General features: G+C 40.7%; 4 protein-coding genes across 6 annotated transcripts; 2 read left to right on the forward strand and 2 right to left on the reverse strand.

Moving 5' to 3' along the window:
* The first annotated feature begins 309 nt into the window (after window positions 1-309).
* LOC127786559 (cation/H(+) antiporter 24) lies at window positions 310-3,225 on the forward strand. The gene is made up of 3 exons (XM_052314035.1): window positions 310-631; window positions 742-1,743; window positions 2,029-3,225. The coding sequence occupies exons 1-3, from the start codon at window positions 410-412 to the stop codon at window positions 3,151-3,153; spliced, it is 2,349 nt and encodes a 782-aa protein (XP_052169995.1). The 5' UTR covers window positions 310-409; the 3' UTR covers window positions 3,154-3,225.
* Window positions 3,226-4,570: 1,345 nt separating this feature from the next.
* On the forward strand, window positions 4,571-6,929 carry LOC127791054 (SWR1 complex subunit 6). Of its 2 annotated transcripts, none has more exons than XM_052320795.1 (5): window positions 4,571-4,699; window positions 4,779-4,932; window positions 5,031-5,136; window positions 6,280-6,500; window positions 6,603-6,929. In XM_052320795.1, the coding sequence occupies exons 2-5, from the start codon at window positions 4,828-4,830 to the stop codon at window positions 6,804-6,806; spliced, it is 636 nt and encodes a 211-aa protein (XP_052176755.1). In that variant the 5' UTR covers window positions 4,571-4,699; window positions 4,779-4,827; the 3' UTR covers window positions 6,807-6,929. The 2 variants fall into 2 exon arrangements, with proteins under 2 accessions (XP_052176755.1, XP_052176763.1); XM_052320803.1 differs by having other exon boundaries at window positions 6,394-6,500.
* A 923-nt stretch (window positions 6,930-7,852) lies between these two features.
* LOC127791067 (laccase-13-like) lies at window positions 7,853-10,512 on the reverse strand. Of its 2 annotated transcripts, none has more exons than XM_052320821.1 (6): window positions 10,214-10,512; window positions 9,987-10,138; window positions 9,630-9,874; window positions 9,435-9,563; window positions 8,346-9,209; window positions 7,853-8,250 (listed from the first exon to the last, which is right to left on the reverse strand). In XM_052320821.1, the coding sequence occupies exons 1-6, from the start codon at window positions 10,313-10,315 to the stop codon at window positions 8,120-8,122; spliced, it is 1,623 nt and encodes a 540-aa protein (XP_052176781.1). In that variant the 5' UTR covers window positions 10,316-10,512; the 3' UTR covers window positions 7,853-8,119. The 2 variants fall into 2 exon arrangements, with proteins under 2 accessions (XP_052176781.1, XP_052176774.1); XM_052320814.1 differs by having other exon boundaries at window positions 8,346-9,296.
* Window positions 10,513-11,764: 1,252 nt separating this feature from the next.
* LOC127797118 (laccase-13-like) lies at window positions 11,765-14,479 on the reverse strand. The gene is made up of 6 exons (XM_052329681.1): window positions 14,300-14,479; window positions 14,059-14,210; window positions 13,570-13,814; window positions 13,329-13,457; window positions 12,309-13,247; window positions 11,765-12,210 (listed from the first exon to the last, which is right to left on the reverse strand). Exons 1-6 carry the CDS (start codon window positions 14,417-14,419, stop codon window positions 12,080-12,082), a joined length of 1,716 nt encoding a protein of 571 aa, XP_052185641.1. The 5' UTR covers window positions 14,420-14,479; the 3' UTR covers window positions 11,765-12,079.
* Between the last annotated feature and the right edge of the window lie 379 nt (window positions 14,480-14,858).

Here is a 14,858-nt window from a genome sequence, read left to right on the forward strand (position 1 = left end):
GTTAAATATATATATCGAAAAATAATTAATTTTTATACTCTGGTTTAATTTGTTTCAAGTTCCAAATAGTTTATATGTATATGCTGGAAGGAAAAACAAGTTTTGTAATTTTGGCGGAATAACACAAAGAAACACTTTTCTGTCTCTTCACAAAAAGCCAAACAGGGCCTTATGTCATTTTGTGTCGCATTATTATGTGGTGATGATACATATGACCCAACTAATTAAATGGGCGGCCACATGAAAATTAAAAAGAGTGATTAAGCTTGTATTAGCCCATTTTAACGCAGGTCCGTTCACTGAATTGTTGGGAGCTTTCCCTCATCAGTTACACCTTTGCATGGTTAGGGTTTCCCATTCCCGCAAGGCTAGATGATCAATTGCACTTCCCCTGAAAGGCTTTCCGGCCATGTTCAAAGTTAGCGGCGATTCGGACAAAATCGACGAGGCCCCGTTCATCTGCCGGGAAATCCAGAAAGCTCATTCACCGGGCATTTTCTATGCAGTTAACCCTTTAAATTACTCTTTCACGCTTCTGTTAATCGAGCTTTCCATCATCGTCCTCGTCACCTGCACCCTTCGCTTCCTTCTCAGACCTCTCAGACAACCCAGAATCGTCTCCGAGATCCTCGTGAGTTTCATATCATTATCTCTCTTCTTCTGTTTTTATACATGTATAAATTGAGATTATGAATATTGAAACCTAGTTTTTTCTAATTAGCTAATCTTATGTTTCCGAAGGGTGGTATAATCATCGGACCGTCGGTCCTCGGCCGGAACGAGGCGTTCGCCAAGTATGTCTTCCCGGATAACGCCACGCATGTCTTCAAGAACATCGGCTTGATCGGCTTCCTGTACTTCCTCTTCTTGGCCGGCGTGAAAATGGACCTCTCAATCCTAAAGAAAACGGGGAAGAAACAATGGTACACAGTGGGATTCGGCATAGCGGTTCCTTTGTTCGTCGTCCTATCCATCGCCATTGATATATGGAAGTCCTTAGACAAAGCCTTGAAAAGAGTCCACGTGATCGGCGGCCTGGCTTCCGCTTTCGCCATAACCTCGTTCCCAGTTCTGTACCAGGTTATTAAAGAGCTCAACCTTCTAGGCTCCGACGTCGGCCAACTGGCCTTGTCAACGGTAATGGCAAGCGACTTAATCGGAATCACTTTCCTGATAGCGTTTGAGGCCGCCAGAGGGTCGGAAGCCGAAGCCCACCACGGCCTGTGGGTGGTGCTCTCTATGGTCGGAATCCTCGGCCTCATCGGCGGCCTCCGGGCGGCGATGAACTGGATTGTTCGAACCACGCCGGAAGGGAAGCCGGTGGAGCAAGCCTACGTGGTCTCCATATTGGTGAGCGTGATGGTGGTCGCGTTCATAAGCGATATCACAGGCGTATCGCTGGTTAATGGGCCGTTGTGGCTGGGGCTGGCGGTGCCGGACGGGCCGCCGCTCGGAGCTACACTGGTGGAGAGGACGGAGACATTCATAACGGAGCTCCTGATGCCATTTTCGTATGCGTTTGTGGGAATGTATACAGATGTTTTCACGTTGCCGGGGCACTGGTCGAGCTTGCTGCCGATACTGGCCATGGCTGTGGCAGCTTATTTAGCTAAAGTTGTTACAACCACGCTGGTTTCTCGGTACTTTGAAATCCCGATCAGGGATGGAATCACTCTTGGCCTTATAATGAGCTTAAGAGGCCAAGTAGAGCTCCTCGTTTTCATGCACTGGATGGATCTAAAGGTACTCTCAGTCTCAGCCCAGAAAATTTTTCATATTCATATCATCATATATATGGAAAATTAGGTGGGTATATATGTACTAAAATAAATAGGTTTTCTACAAAAATGTATACTTTTTATTCACAAAAACATAGCTTATCAACGATTATGCATTAATTGAAAATAAGAAGACCCACAAAATTATCTATAATTTAAAGATTTCATTGTATAAAAATTTAATAAAAATGCCATCTTCCTTCTTTCTTAATTGTGATATATTTTGTATTTGGAAATGTACCCAGTACAGATCATAGAGGTGCCATCTTTTACAGTGCTGGTGCTGTTGGCGGTAATGATGACCGGAATCGCCACCCCTCTGATCAGCATCCTGAACGATCCAACCCGGCCATATATGATTAACAAGCGAAGAGCGATACAATACACCCCACCAAACGCCGAGCTCCACATAGTCGCCTGCGTCCACGACCAAGAAAGCGTTGCCGGATTCATCAATCTTCTCGATGTTTCCAACCCGACGGTCAACAGCCCCTTCACCCTCTACGCCCTCCATCTCATCGAGCTCGCCGGCCGCGCCACCCCGGTCTTCATCGACCTCCAGAGCCCGGCCCATTCCTCCGAGCAAGCCAGCTTCAACCCAATCCACCATGCGTTAACTTTTTTCCAAGCTTCCAGAGGCGAGCACGTTCAGTTCCAGCTGTTCAGAGCTATCACGCCGGCTCGGGCCATGTTTCACGACATCTGCCGGCTGGCGCTGAAAAAGAAAGCCGTCCTCATAATCCTGCCGTTCAAGAAGGAAGACTGGGACGGCCGAACTGAAGTAATGGATTACGGCGGTCTGCAGGCCGTGAACTCCAACGTTTTAGCCCACGCGCCGTGCTCTGTCGGGATTCTCGTCGACAAGGGCGCTTTCCAGAGCCGCCACGTCAACTTCCCCACGCCGCGGACGGCGGCGGCGCAGCACCATTTCGCGGTGCTTTTCTTGGGCGGGTCGGACTGCCGGGAGGCGCTGGCCTACGCGGATCGAATGGCGGGGAACCCGGATGTTTGGCTCACAGCGATCCGCTTCCTTTCTCAAAACGGCGAAGGCGACGACGAGATGGAGAAGAAGCTGGACGATGGGCTGGTGACGTGGTTCTGGATGAAGAACGAGGCGAACGAGCAGGTGATTTACAAAGAGGTGGTGGTGAGGAACGGGGCGGATACTGTGGGTGCAATTCGGGCCATGAACAATAACCGTTACTTCGATCTTTGGATTGTGGGGAGGAAGAATGGGATTAACCCGGTGTTGTTAAGCGGGTTGTCGGATTGGAGCCAGAACCATGAGCTTGGAGTGATCGGAGATTACATTGCGGCCGTAGATCAAAGCAGTAATGCGTCTGTGTTAGTGGTTCAGCAGCAGGTTTTACGGTAAGTGGGTGGTTCAGCTGGTTTTCTAGCAATGTTTCGGTGTACGTAATAGTGCTAGGAATTGATAAATAATATATATTGCTCATATTTTACCTTACTTATATTCACTAAAGTTAAATAGAAATTTTGACTTGCTTTGCGTAATTTGCTATTCTCTCGTGTTCTTCTTAATTATAATTAGAGAAGATAAATCGTAAGTTAAATTTTTATTCTTTATATATAATGAGAATTAAATTTATAATTCATCAAATTAATATAACATATTATTTATCCGACCACTTCGTCCTTCTCTTGTGAAAAAGTGTTGTTGATGAATAGTTTATCAATATTTGATAATAAATTAAGGACCGTAATATATGTACGCATAAGACATATAAATCTAATAATTTAATTTAATTTTTTTCGACAATAAAATCTGATCAGATTTCATAGATCATATTTCATTATCAATCATTAGGTTTCATCAATCATAAAGGCCGATCAGGCTTCATCTAGAGATGGCAACGATAAATTAAGTGAGAATATTTTTATATTTTGGTGTCCTTGATCATTCTTTCGATAATCTAATTATTTGTACAAATAAATTTTTTCATAAATTAATTAATACAAAAATAAAATATTCAAAATGGACGCCTCTCAAAAAAAATATTTTGAAGACCAGCCCCAATCAAATATAGTCTTCAAAGCATGAAAAATTTGAAACGGTGTTATTTTATTGTTTTTGAAATTATTTTTACCTTAAAATGTAACGTTAAAAAATTATTTTTTGACTATTTTTATAATTTTAAAAATATTTTTAGTTATTTTGTAATATTATAAACACATTTATATTTTATGACCAGGTTAGCCATAGAAACATTAATTCCATCTCTGTTGTCTAGGCAAATATGTTAGAAATAAAAATAATTTGTATTTATATATATTTAGTTGAATAAATGATAACATTTATATTTATATTTAATTGAATAATTTTTTTTATTAAAAATTAAATTTTTAATTTTTAAAAAATATTATTTTTTATTTGTATTTCTTATCATATGGTATCCTTTTCGGTCTAATATGAAATCACGTGACCGAAAATGCTATTTAAAATTCATGTAACCTCAAAGTTAAAACATTTAATTAAGTAGTTTTCATTTTATATGTTTTAACTTACAAAGCATGCATTTTCCTCTATGATATTGATATGATCATTAAAAAATGACGTAGGAGCATAGTAGTAGTGTATAGGAGGAAGGTTTTAGTCAATTCCTGCTGTTAAACCTATTTAGTCTTTGTTTTACCAAAAATTATCCTATTAAAATAATTTTTTATTATTAATTTAAAGATCTAGAAAATACGATTTTTTTTTTTTTCCCGAATCATTCTCATCTTATTTTTTAAAATAAAATAAAATTGAAATATAACACTTTTACCATTCCCCTCAACCGCGTCAGAGCCAGGGGAGCCCCGACGGAGTTAAAATTGCCTACTCTGCGGTAATTTCGATTTCTCCCTGCGTGCGCCGACCACCGTCGCCGCCACTACTTGGAACTCTTATTAACTTCCCGGTACGGCGGTACCTTCTATGTCCTTCATTCTTCTTTCTGCTTCTCCTTCGTCTGCAAGTTTTTTTCTTCTTATTTGCAGGTGGACTTCGAAGCCTTTTCTTCCAATTCGAGCCCCTTTTTAAGCAACAATGGACGAGGACGTTTCCAATTCCGTTCGTCGGATGTCGACCCGAACACGCAAGGTTGCTCCTAAAATGGCCGCTGCCCTCGCCAGCACTGACAATCGGACCCAGGTCTGTCAGTATTCCTTCAATTAGGGCAATGGAGTTGGAGGCTTGGGTTTTCTCTTAAACCCTAAGTCAAATGCCTTTTGGAAATGTGATGGTTTCAGGCGGCTCTTGCTCGTCTGGAAGCTTTGGAGAGTGACTATGCAGGAGTCGAGATGGTTGAGATTAATGATGACGACGATGCTTCTCTTGACGATGACGACGATCAAGGTCTGTTTCGAAATTCAAATTTTCGTCTTTTTTTTTTTACTTTGTTTCTATTTTTGTTTTAGGATAAGAAAGGATAATATAAATAGGGAACCTGACCCCTCTGTCTAAGGAAGAAACATAACAGAAGACTATGCATCTAAAATGATACATAGTTCATCGAGAAAATGGCAAAAGAAGCAATGCTAAAGGAATATCCTCCTTTATCCATAGGAAAGGTATAGGTGGATAATTTCCATTGAACAATGACTTGAATTCACCATGCCTTCGAGGTTATAGTTCTTTTTTGTGTCACAAGCCCCATATGGCACTGGAAAAAGGAGAGACTGACCATCTCCAGGTCTGATCCCTGCTTAGGCAATGCCTACGGCAAGTGAATGTCAAGCCAGTAGCAAAGCCAGAATCTTCTGATATAAAAATAGAATAAAAAAGAAAAGAAAAGATTTTGCACTTCCACTCTGCGATCAGGCGGTGGAGAAGTAAATAATCTGCTGAGTCATCATATTTCTTGCACACAAATCGCCAGTATGCAACCACCAGATTTTCTTGCGCAAGTGATGTTGGATTCATGGGGATAAAAATGCTACCCAGTGAAGGGTCTTCCAACTCCAAATCTGCTTCCAGGTGAAACTATCATACTGGTTCAACTATGGTGATAGAGCTATCAAATGTAGAAAACATATTCTCCCAATATACGCCATATCTGAATCATACCTTTCAACATAATTTTTGAAAACTGACCATCCACTTCTAAAAAAACTGCCCCCTTTCTTTTCTTTTGGAAGCTCCTAACCCAATTTTGACTTGAATTTGTGATTTGTTTCGGTCTCTCGAAATTCCAATATGCCATGCTTTCATTTTGACAGATGTCTTCCATCTTTTAAGAACAACTGGCTGGATCTGTCTCTTTCAATTCAAATGTGCTTAAAATTTTGATAAACTCAAATAAGCTAGAACTGCAGAGATCACGATGTACAGAGAAATGCATGAACTTAATCTATTCATGAGACATTACCTGATTTATCATTCTCATAGTTAGTTAATTTTCAACTCTCCACTTTCAATGACATGATTCGCAATTGAATTCTCTATTATATATGTAAACATACTGAAGCTATACTTAATCTCTCTTGTTCTCTCTTTCAGTGAAGAGAATGTTATCAATACTAGCAGTTTACTTGTGGAGTTCCTTTTTTTACATCTTCGCACAATCTTTGTTTCTTTTTTTTTTTTGGGGGGGGGGGATGATTCTGTTTCCAGTGTCTGCAAAGAGGCTGTCAAAAAGCACAAAACGTAAAACTCGTCAGGCAAAAGCACTTGAGAATGCTAGGAAGGCCCCTAGAACATTCCTGGATCTTCTGCGTGAGGTAAAAATGGAAACGCTGATGCTGAATTTGTCCTTTTTGATTCAAATTTCCTTTTGTGGCTGGATGAACTGATATTTTTTCTTGTTGCTTTCCTTAAAACAGGCAAACCTGGAATCTTTACCTCCTCATGTGCCCTCCTATTTGCGAGCAGCAGTGGGCCCCCCAAGCTCCACCTCACGTCGCCATTTCTGCACTGTTTGTGGATTTACTGCTAACTATACATGTGTTAGATGTGGGATGCGTTTTTGTGCCATCCGATGCCAAAATATACACAGCGATACACGCTGCCTAAAATTTGTTGCCTGAAAGGCCTGGTCAGCCAAAATTTGGACCTTTCTCTCTTGTAGTTACGGAAACTTTTATTCCTTGATAATTTTTGTTTCTTTTTTTATTTTGAAATGATATAGACATCACATTTTTGTGCTTGAATTATACCCACTATAGAGAAATGCTTATGCCAGCAATGCCCTTTGTGTGCTTTTATGTACTTACCTGTACCTGAATCCATCATTTTAGTTCAACTTCAGTATTCAATATCCAATTTTCTCCTTCAGGACTTTCAAATTTAATTCTTGCCATTACCAGTTCGAGGCCTGTAGCAGTTGTCTGCTTTTTTTTTGTGTGGCAGGTTCCTCTTAGTTTCAATATATCCCATTCTCTTTTTGAAGCAAATAGTGTGGCATTATGGCAGCCCAATCACTGTTGTTTGTATTAACAGACATGGATGCTTTAAAACTTAGAGTTCATCTCATTTTATTATTTTTTTTTGGGTTCTACGAAGGAAGTTAACATTGAAATCTAGTTTTTGCAATGTTGCATAACAAGCCCAGCATGATGCTAGTCTCAACTGTATTATGCTTGTACTCACATTTAAGTTCTTAATTTTTTTTTATAATGCAACTGATGCCTTGATAAAAATATTCATATGGTAGGAATTGAGGTAGTTACATGTGCCATGAAGTCTTTTGATGAGATTGATTCCACCCTGCTAGGGTGTGTACCACTGGTATGTGGAATTGGTGGGAATCTGGAAGCAATTTGACTTTCATGGGCTTTTGATTAAGCATTGGGTAGTACTTGCACCAAGCCTGTTCAAGGCTATTTGAGGTAAGCTTGAGCTCAAATTTACAGCTTCATGTAACCAGATATTGTTTGGTGTGGTTCATTAGGTATTCCTGCTCAGGTGAACATTTAGACATTCTTAAATTGCCCTTTTTTTAAGTTAATTTTGTACCTAGTGTACAGACTTCCATTTGAGGTTTTGATCTCTTCCCTCAAGTTTTGGTTTGGGAGAAAGTAACAGGGGGAATAATAGGAAGTGGGAACTAAACTATTTTTAAGTAAATGGCAAACTGAACTATTTATTATGCTTTAACAAGTAGTAGAATGCTTCAATGAAATAGAAGTGACTTCATATGGATTTAACAAATCAAACTCTTTTCTTGGCTGGAAAATCTAGCAATTAACGGAAGAATTGAGATTCTGCTTGTTAAATCCTACTTAAGATCTGAACTAGAGCATAGCCGAAAATATTCTAACATTAAATGCGGGAAGTAATCTGTCAAATTAGATCAAGAGATAACTTCATTTGCATATCCATCTGTTGGGTGAAGTTCATTTTAGCATGGGGGCAGATCTGCTGGAGGGGATTCTATGGACTGCAATTGTCCAGCTCCATTTTCAACCAAGAATACTGTGGCCAGTCCCCATGTGAGATGCGAATCTATGTGACAGTGCATCAGCCAAGCTCCTGTTTTACACCCGGCAAAAGTTTAATTGCTGTACAAGGCTGTCCACAACTAGTGAAAAATATGGAAATCACCATGTCATTTATAATTGTATTACCTGGATTATCAGCCACAAATCTGATTACTGCCCATCCACCAGCAGGAACATCAATGGTATTCCTTTTTGGTGGATCAATGAGGTTAAAGTTTGCTGTTTCTTGTCCAGAGTCATAGTTACCAAAGCCTTGTGCAATGACATAGAAATGGTACCCATGAAGATGTATGGGATGGTCCTCTGTTGAGAAGATAGCTGTATCTTGTAGCACGATTTGCACTCTTGAACCAAACTTCAATCTATAGAGTTTTGTGCCAAAAGTAGGTTGCCACAATGCTCGGCTTACACTGCCTGTGTAGTCAAACTTTATGGGTGGAACAGCTGGGAAATCTGTGGTGAAGACACCAGGTATGCCTTGATAGTAAGCTTGAAGTAAGGAGGTGGTGCTTGGGAGTACAAAAGAAACATTGTTCATGCTGGCGGCAAAACGGGTGTTATTTGGCCCTTGACATTGAGGCCCTGGGTTGCAGTTGACAAACCCTAATCCCACTGTTAAAAAAAGGTCCTCGTCGATCTCAATGGGCACTTTCACATTTGAAGGACTCCTGAACTGGGTTGTGAATGCAGCCACAGTGGCTGTATCATTGTAGGCTGGTAGTTGTGGTAATGTTGGTTTTGACAGAAACCCTTTCCTAGCACTGCAAAGGGCAGATTTGTATTCAAGGATGGCAGTTGCGGTGGTATTGTCAAATTGTGCATTGCGGGCACTGGCATAGGCACGTGCTGCAATGTAGTAGCGTCCTGGTGTCTGATCGGCAGTGAGGAGCACATTAGTTGTCTGGCCAGGTCCCAGCATGAGAGTTCTGGTGGTGAAGGGCATGGTGTAGGCAGCATCAGCTCCAACAACAGTGAGTTTGTGGTTGGCTACTGTGAAGAATAGCTGTTGATTGAGTGCAGCATTAATGATTCTAAGAAGAATTATGTCACCAGAATCCACAAAAAATTTTGTCGTATCTGCGTTGTTTTTAGTTTCAAGTCAGTCAGTTCATAATATTGTTTGTCTTCATTCTCATTTAGAGTTTCAGATAGAATAACTAAAGGTGTTACTTATCAGTATTGAGACTAGTGATGAACTCTAGGGCAAAGGCAAACCTCTGTTCGAACACCGATATAGATCTCCAGGTTGACCATTTATAGTGTATGCATCAGAAACATTTGGAGCTGCACCTGTAAATAGTGCCTGGCGTAGCACATCCATGGGGTCGCTGTTCCACCATTCACCTGTTCATCACCACATCATCATCATTTACTTGGGCTATTGAAAGTAGAAAAAGAGATAATACTTACCAAGAAGAATGGGGATCTCAGTCGTTGGCTGTGGGAATGGGTATGAAACACCCAACTTAGGGTAGATGATAAGTGCTCCGAAGACAGTTGCTCTGAGCCATCTGCTATGAGCATGCCACCATAGTGTACCCTCCTGGTTTTTGACAGTGAAATGGTATGTGTAAGCTGCACCTGGCTGGATTGGGCACTGAGTCACATACTCGGGCCCGTCTGCCCATGGTGTTCCCATCTGTCTTATACCATGCCTAATTAACAGTTAATCAAATTACCGAGTTGTAGTTAACTATGAACTCTTCACTATGTAATCTAGGCAACAAGTTAAGAATGGACTCGGCATAAAGCTGTGAGTTTGAGTACCAGTGGATGGTGGCATTATACTGGGCACTGTTTATGACTTTGACAACAAGAGTATCTCCATTTCGTACTTCCAGTGTTGGCCCTGGATATTGCCCATTCACAGTGATTATGTTCTGGGTTCGGCATAGCCTTTTCACAGCTGTTGCTTGAACCTATTTTTAACATCAAAATGAGTGTTAACTAGTATCCAACTCTAGTTGATCACAGAAGAAGAAAAGAAGACATACGACAAATTCATGGTAGTGAGTTTCTGCATTTGTGAATGTAACGAGGAGGATGAGGAAGAGGACATTGCACCAGAGGTTGAGACAGAATTTTGAATCCTTCATTATCTATTTTCTTTCCTCAAGCCTGAGTGAAATTTTTGCCTACTGTTGCCGTTGGGCTTTGTGATTGTGCAGTTGTTATAGGGTGATTAGGAGGGAATAAGGACCTTAGCAACAATAGAAATTGAGGGAGCTTTTGGCTTTTTTGGGCAAAGTAGGTTATGGGTCAACAGGGAAATTGCAAATCTTTGGCAACTTTCCAACAGTAAGGAGGATTGGTGCACCCACTAGCTTTATCAGTTGTTAAACAAATGAAAATTATGTTACTAGCTAGTCCATTCTTAGGGTGTAGATAACCCCCCTTTCCTGCTTATACGTGTATTTCCGGACAATAAACAAAGATTTTTCATGGGTTTGGAGGGAACCTGGTGCATTGTCATGACCAGTTAAACCACAGGTTTGCTTGTATCATACTTCTCCCATACTGTTGATAGTGTTCTATGAGGCTGACATGCACTGATAAGCAATTGTTGGTTTTTTCTTTGGTCATGCTTCTTTACAAATTGCTAGGTATTTGAATTTTTCTCGCATTTCAATTGAGGCAGCCTTGTGAAAATGAAATTCAGACTTAAAAAATTGGTATGCGTGCGACTGTGGATGTGAATTTAATTCACGAAAAGAGTCTCTCTGCATGTAAAGAGAGTTTTGGACTTCCCAGGTTTAAAATCATTTATAATCCTTCTAGACCCTGCGAAGGGGACACCTTTTTGTAATTATTATCTGTGTGAATCATATTTCCTGTTTAGCACAGAATCAATGTGGCCAGATATGATTCATTACTTGTTTAAGGGAAGCACACAGCCATTGTTGATATCGAATTCTAGCTTTAGCATAAAAATCAAATCTTAGTACGTTTATCAAGCAGTTGACCCAACTTGGTTCAGCCAAATAGTTGGCCGCCTTCCCAATCTCAGGTCAGGATGTAAACCTGCTACTTAGAATTAGTATTTCCAGTTGGCACAACCTATTAGAGTCATAGGACAACATTGACTTTTGGGAACAGACTAGGAGAACCGAGGGAACCTGTCTCTTCTGGTTTGGGCCACAGCTTCTTTGTCATGGTTAATGGCACCCACGCCACACTATTATCAGGCAAAATGAGAACTCAGATCAGAACAGTAGTATGCATCTGCTGACCGAAGTCTCAACTGTAAACGGTATCCAGATTTGACTCAAAACATTTAAACCAAAGAAAAATATATTCATGAATATCCCAAATTTTCTGTTACTCATTTCATAAATTGCTTATCTTTTTAATTAGATTTTGAGTCCTGTGAATTAGTAATAGATTGATTGGAATTCCTTTAGGCATCGGACGTCATAGATTTAAAATTCAATGTTTAAATTGGGTCATCATTCTATGTTGTGCTTAAATAAAAAAACGACCAAAATGTAAATCCACGTTCAAATAATAATTTGCACAAAGTAGCAGAAAATAAAATGGAATAGACGTTGCCAAAAGAAGTATGCTCACAAAATAAATGTTACACGTGAACTGGTGGTACAAATTCAAAACAACTTCAAAGAAGCAGAGCTTCTCCTCTCTTACTTTAATACTGAACTACCGGACAGTGAATCCAATTCTTAATGAAGAATCAGAAAACTGGATTAATTGACAACAAAGACAATTATTGTTCATGACTATTAGCATGAATTCCCCTAATAGAGGTTCCAAACAGGGAAAAGGTTTACGTAAAAGGTTGTTTCTAGGAAGTACCAATGAAACTACTACTTGGTTCCAAAACCCTTGTGTGCTGCTGATAATCTTTAGCAGGGAGGTAGATCGGCTGGGGGAGGTTCTATGGACTCCATTTCCCCAAAGCCGTTTTCAACCAGGAATGACATAGCCATACCCCAGGTTAGATGAGAATCTATGTGGCAGTGCATCAGCCAAACTCCTGTAAGTGAATTGGATAAATGAAATTAAAAAGTTTGAATTTGACCTGAAACAGATGGGAGAAATGAAAGTGTAGTTATACTGTTGTCATTTTATTACCTGGATTATCAGCTACAAACCGGATGACTGCCCATCCACCAACAGGGACATCAATAGTATTTCTTTGTGGTGGGTCAATAAGGTTAAATGAAGCAGCATCTTTTCTAGGATCAAAGTTGCCAAAACCTTGTCCCACAACGTAGAAATGGTACCCATGAAGATGGATGGGATGGTCCTCTGTGGTGACAATAGCTGTATCTTGTAAGACAATTTGAACTGTGGAACCAAACTTCATCTTGTAGAGCTTAGTCCCGAAGGTAGGCTGCCACAATCCGCGGGGTACGTTGCCTGTGTAATCGAATTGTATTGGGGGAACAGGTGGGAAGTCTGTGGTGAATACACCTGGTATGTTTTGGTAGTAGGCTTGGAGTAAAGAGGTCCTTCTTGGAAGAACAAAAGACACATTGTTCATGCTGGCTGCAAAGCGGGTATTGTTAGGTCCCTGACACCGAGGTCCCGGGGTGCAGTTGACTAATCCTAGCCCCACTGTGAAAAACAGGTTGTGATCGATCTTAGTTGGGACTTCGACCCTGTAAGGACTTCTGAATTGGGTTGTGAATGCAGTGACGGTGGCTGTGTCATTGTAGGCTGGTAAAGGTGGTAGGATTGGCCTCGAGGATGCCCCTTTGTTGGATGATTTGTATTCAAGTATGGCAGTGGTGGTGGTGTTGTCAAAAGGAGTGTTTTGTCCGGTAGCATAGGCTCGAGCGGCCATGTAGTAGCGCCCTGGTGCCTGCTCAGCAGTAAGGAGGACATCCGTGGTTTGGCCGGGTCCCAACATTAGGACCGAGGTTGTGAAGGGCTTGTCATAAGAGGCGTCAGCAGCAACTACAGTGAGCTTGTGATTGGCTACTGCAAAGAAGAGCTGTTGATTGAGTGCAGCGTTGATGATTCTGAGCAGAATTCTGTCCCCAGAACCCACATGAAATCTCACAGTACCTGTGTGCCATTTAGACTCATTTTAGTTGCTTTCCTGATAAAGCAAGAGTTACTACTTTCAATTAGGGAATGTGTTCCAACCTTGAGCAGAACATTTGTACAAATCACCAGGTTGGCCGTTAATGGTGTAAGCATCAGAAACATTAGGTATTGCGCCTGTGAAAAGCGCCTGTTTAAGGACACTAATGGGGTCTCTGTTCCACCATTCCCCTGTGTATCACCATCAGCATAATTATCATATATCACTTAAGCAAATGAAAGTAAGATTGTCAATTTATTGGTGAGAGAGAGAGAGAGAGAGACGTGAGTGGTTATTGATTACCGAGAAGAATTGGGATCTCTTGGTTGGGTTTTGGGAAGGGATATGGAGAGCCCAATTTAGGGTAGATGATTAGTGCTCCATAAACAGTAGCTCTAAGCCATCTGCTATGAGCATGCCACCACAGTGTTCCCTCCTGGTCTTCAATTATGAACCTATATGTGTAGCTTCCTCCTGGCTTGATTGGGCACTGGGTCACATACGCGGGGCCATCTGCCCACGGAGTCCGCATCTGTCGAATTCCATGCCTGACGCAACAACAATACAACAATCACTAAGTCTTAATCTTACCGGCTATATATGAATTCCGTGCCTGATAATTACACATAAGACTGTTCAAATTTGGCCGTTGTCAATATATGCATGACCAAGGCCTCATCTTGGATTCGGGTACTATTGATGCATGCATGTTTAGCAACGCGGATATTGTGAATTTGTATGTACATCATAAAAGTAGCGGACGTATTCATTAAGATTATGTTGGGTCGATACCAGTGGATGGTGACATTGTAACGGGCACTGTTTAGCACATTGACAACAACAGTGTCACCATTTCGTACTTCCAATGTTGGTCCTGGAAACTGCCCGTTGACAGTGATCCTGTTGTGGGTTTGGCACAGCCTTTTCAGTTGAGTTTCTTGTACCTATTTCAACCGAAGATCCTGCTTATAACCAACTTGAAATCGCTAAAAACAATAACAACAATAACAACTACAACAACAACAATACATACGATAAATTGGTGGTAGTGAATTTCTGCATTTGCAAAAGAAGCTACTAGAGCAAGGGAAAAAACAAGTCCCAGGAAAAGGGAATTGGTCCGAGGCTTGACACACAAGTTTTGAGCATCCATGCATGAAGGAATTCTCTCTTTTCTCAGCTTTCTTGATCTAAAATCCTGTGTGGGAATTAGACTGTGTGATGGACCCGTTATTTATAGTAGTAGTACAACAAGGAGGTTATAGAAACATATAAAGAAAATTAAAAAGGTTTTAGGACTTTTTAGGAGATCAGGTTATGAGTCAATAGTGAAATGAAAAGATCGAAGGCAGCTTAGTCCACTCTACATGGAGTTGGTGCACCCACTGTCTCTGTTAATTGTTAAATGAAGAAATCCTGTCATAGCTCTGTTAATTGTTAAATGAACATAATTTGCAGATCACTTTCCTGCCAAGATCATGAACACAAGTGTTAAGTCCATTCAAGGGTTTTAGTTGCCTTAGAAACACTTAAATTTAACAATGTCTCGAAAATCGACAGGGGCATAACATAATGTTCTAATGATTGCAGTT

The sequence above is a fragment of the Diospyros lotus genome, chromosome 1, assembly GCF_014633365.1.
Source record: "Diospyros lotus cultivar Yz01 chromosome 1, ASM1463336v1, whole genome shotgun sequence".
NCBI classification, from domain to species: domain Eukaryota; kingdom Viridiplantae; phylum Streptophyta; class Magnoliopsida; order Ericales; family Ebenaceae; genus Diospyros; species Diospyros lotus.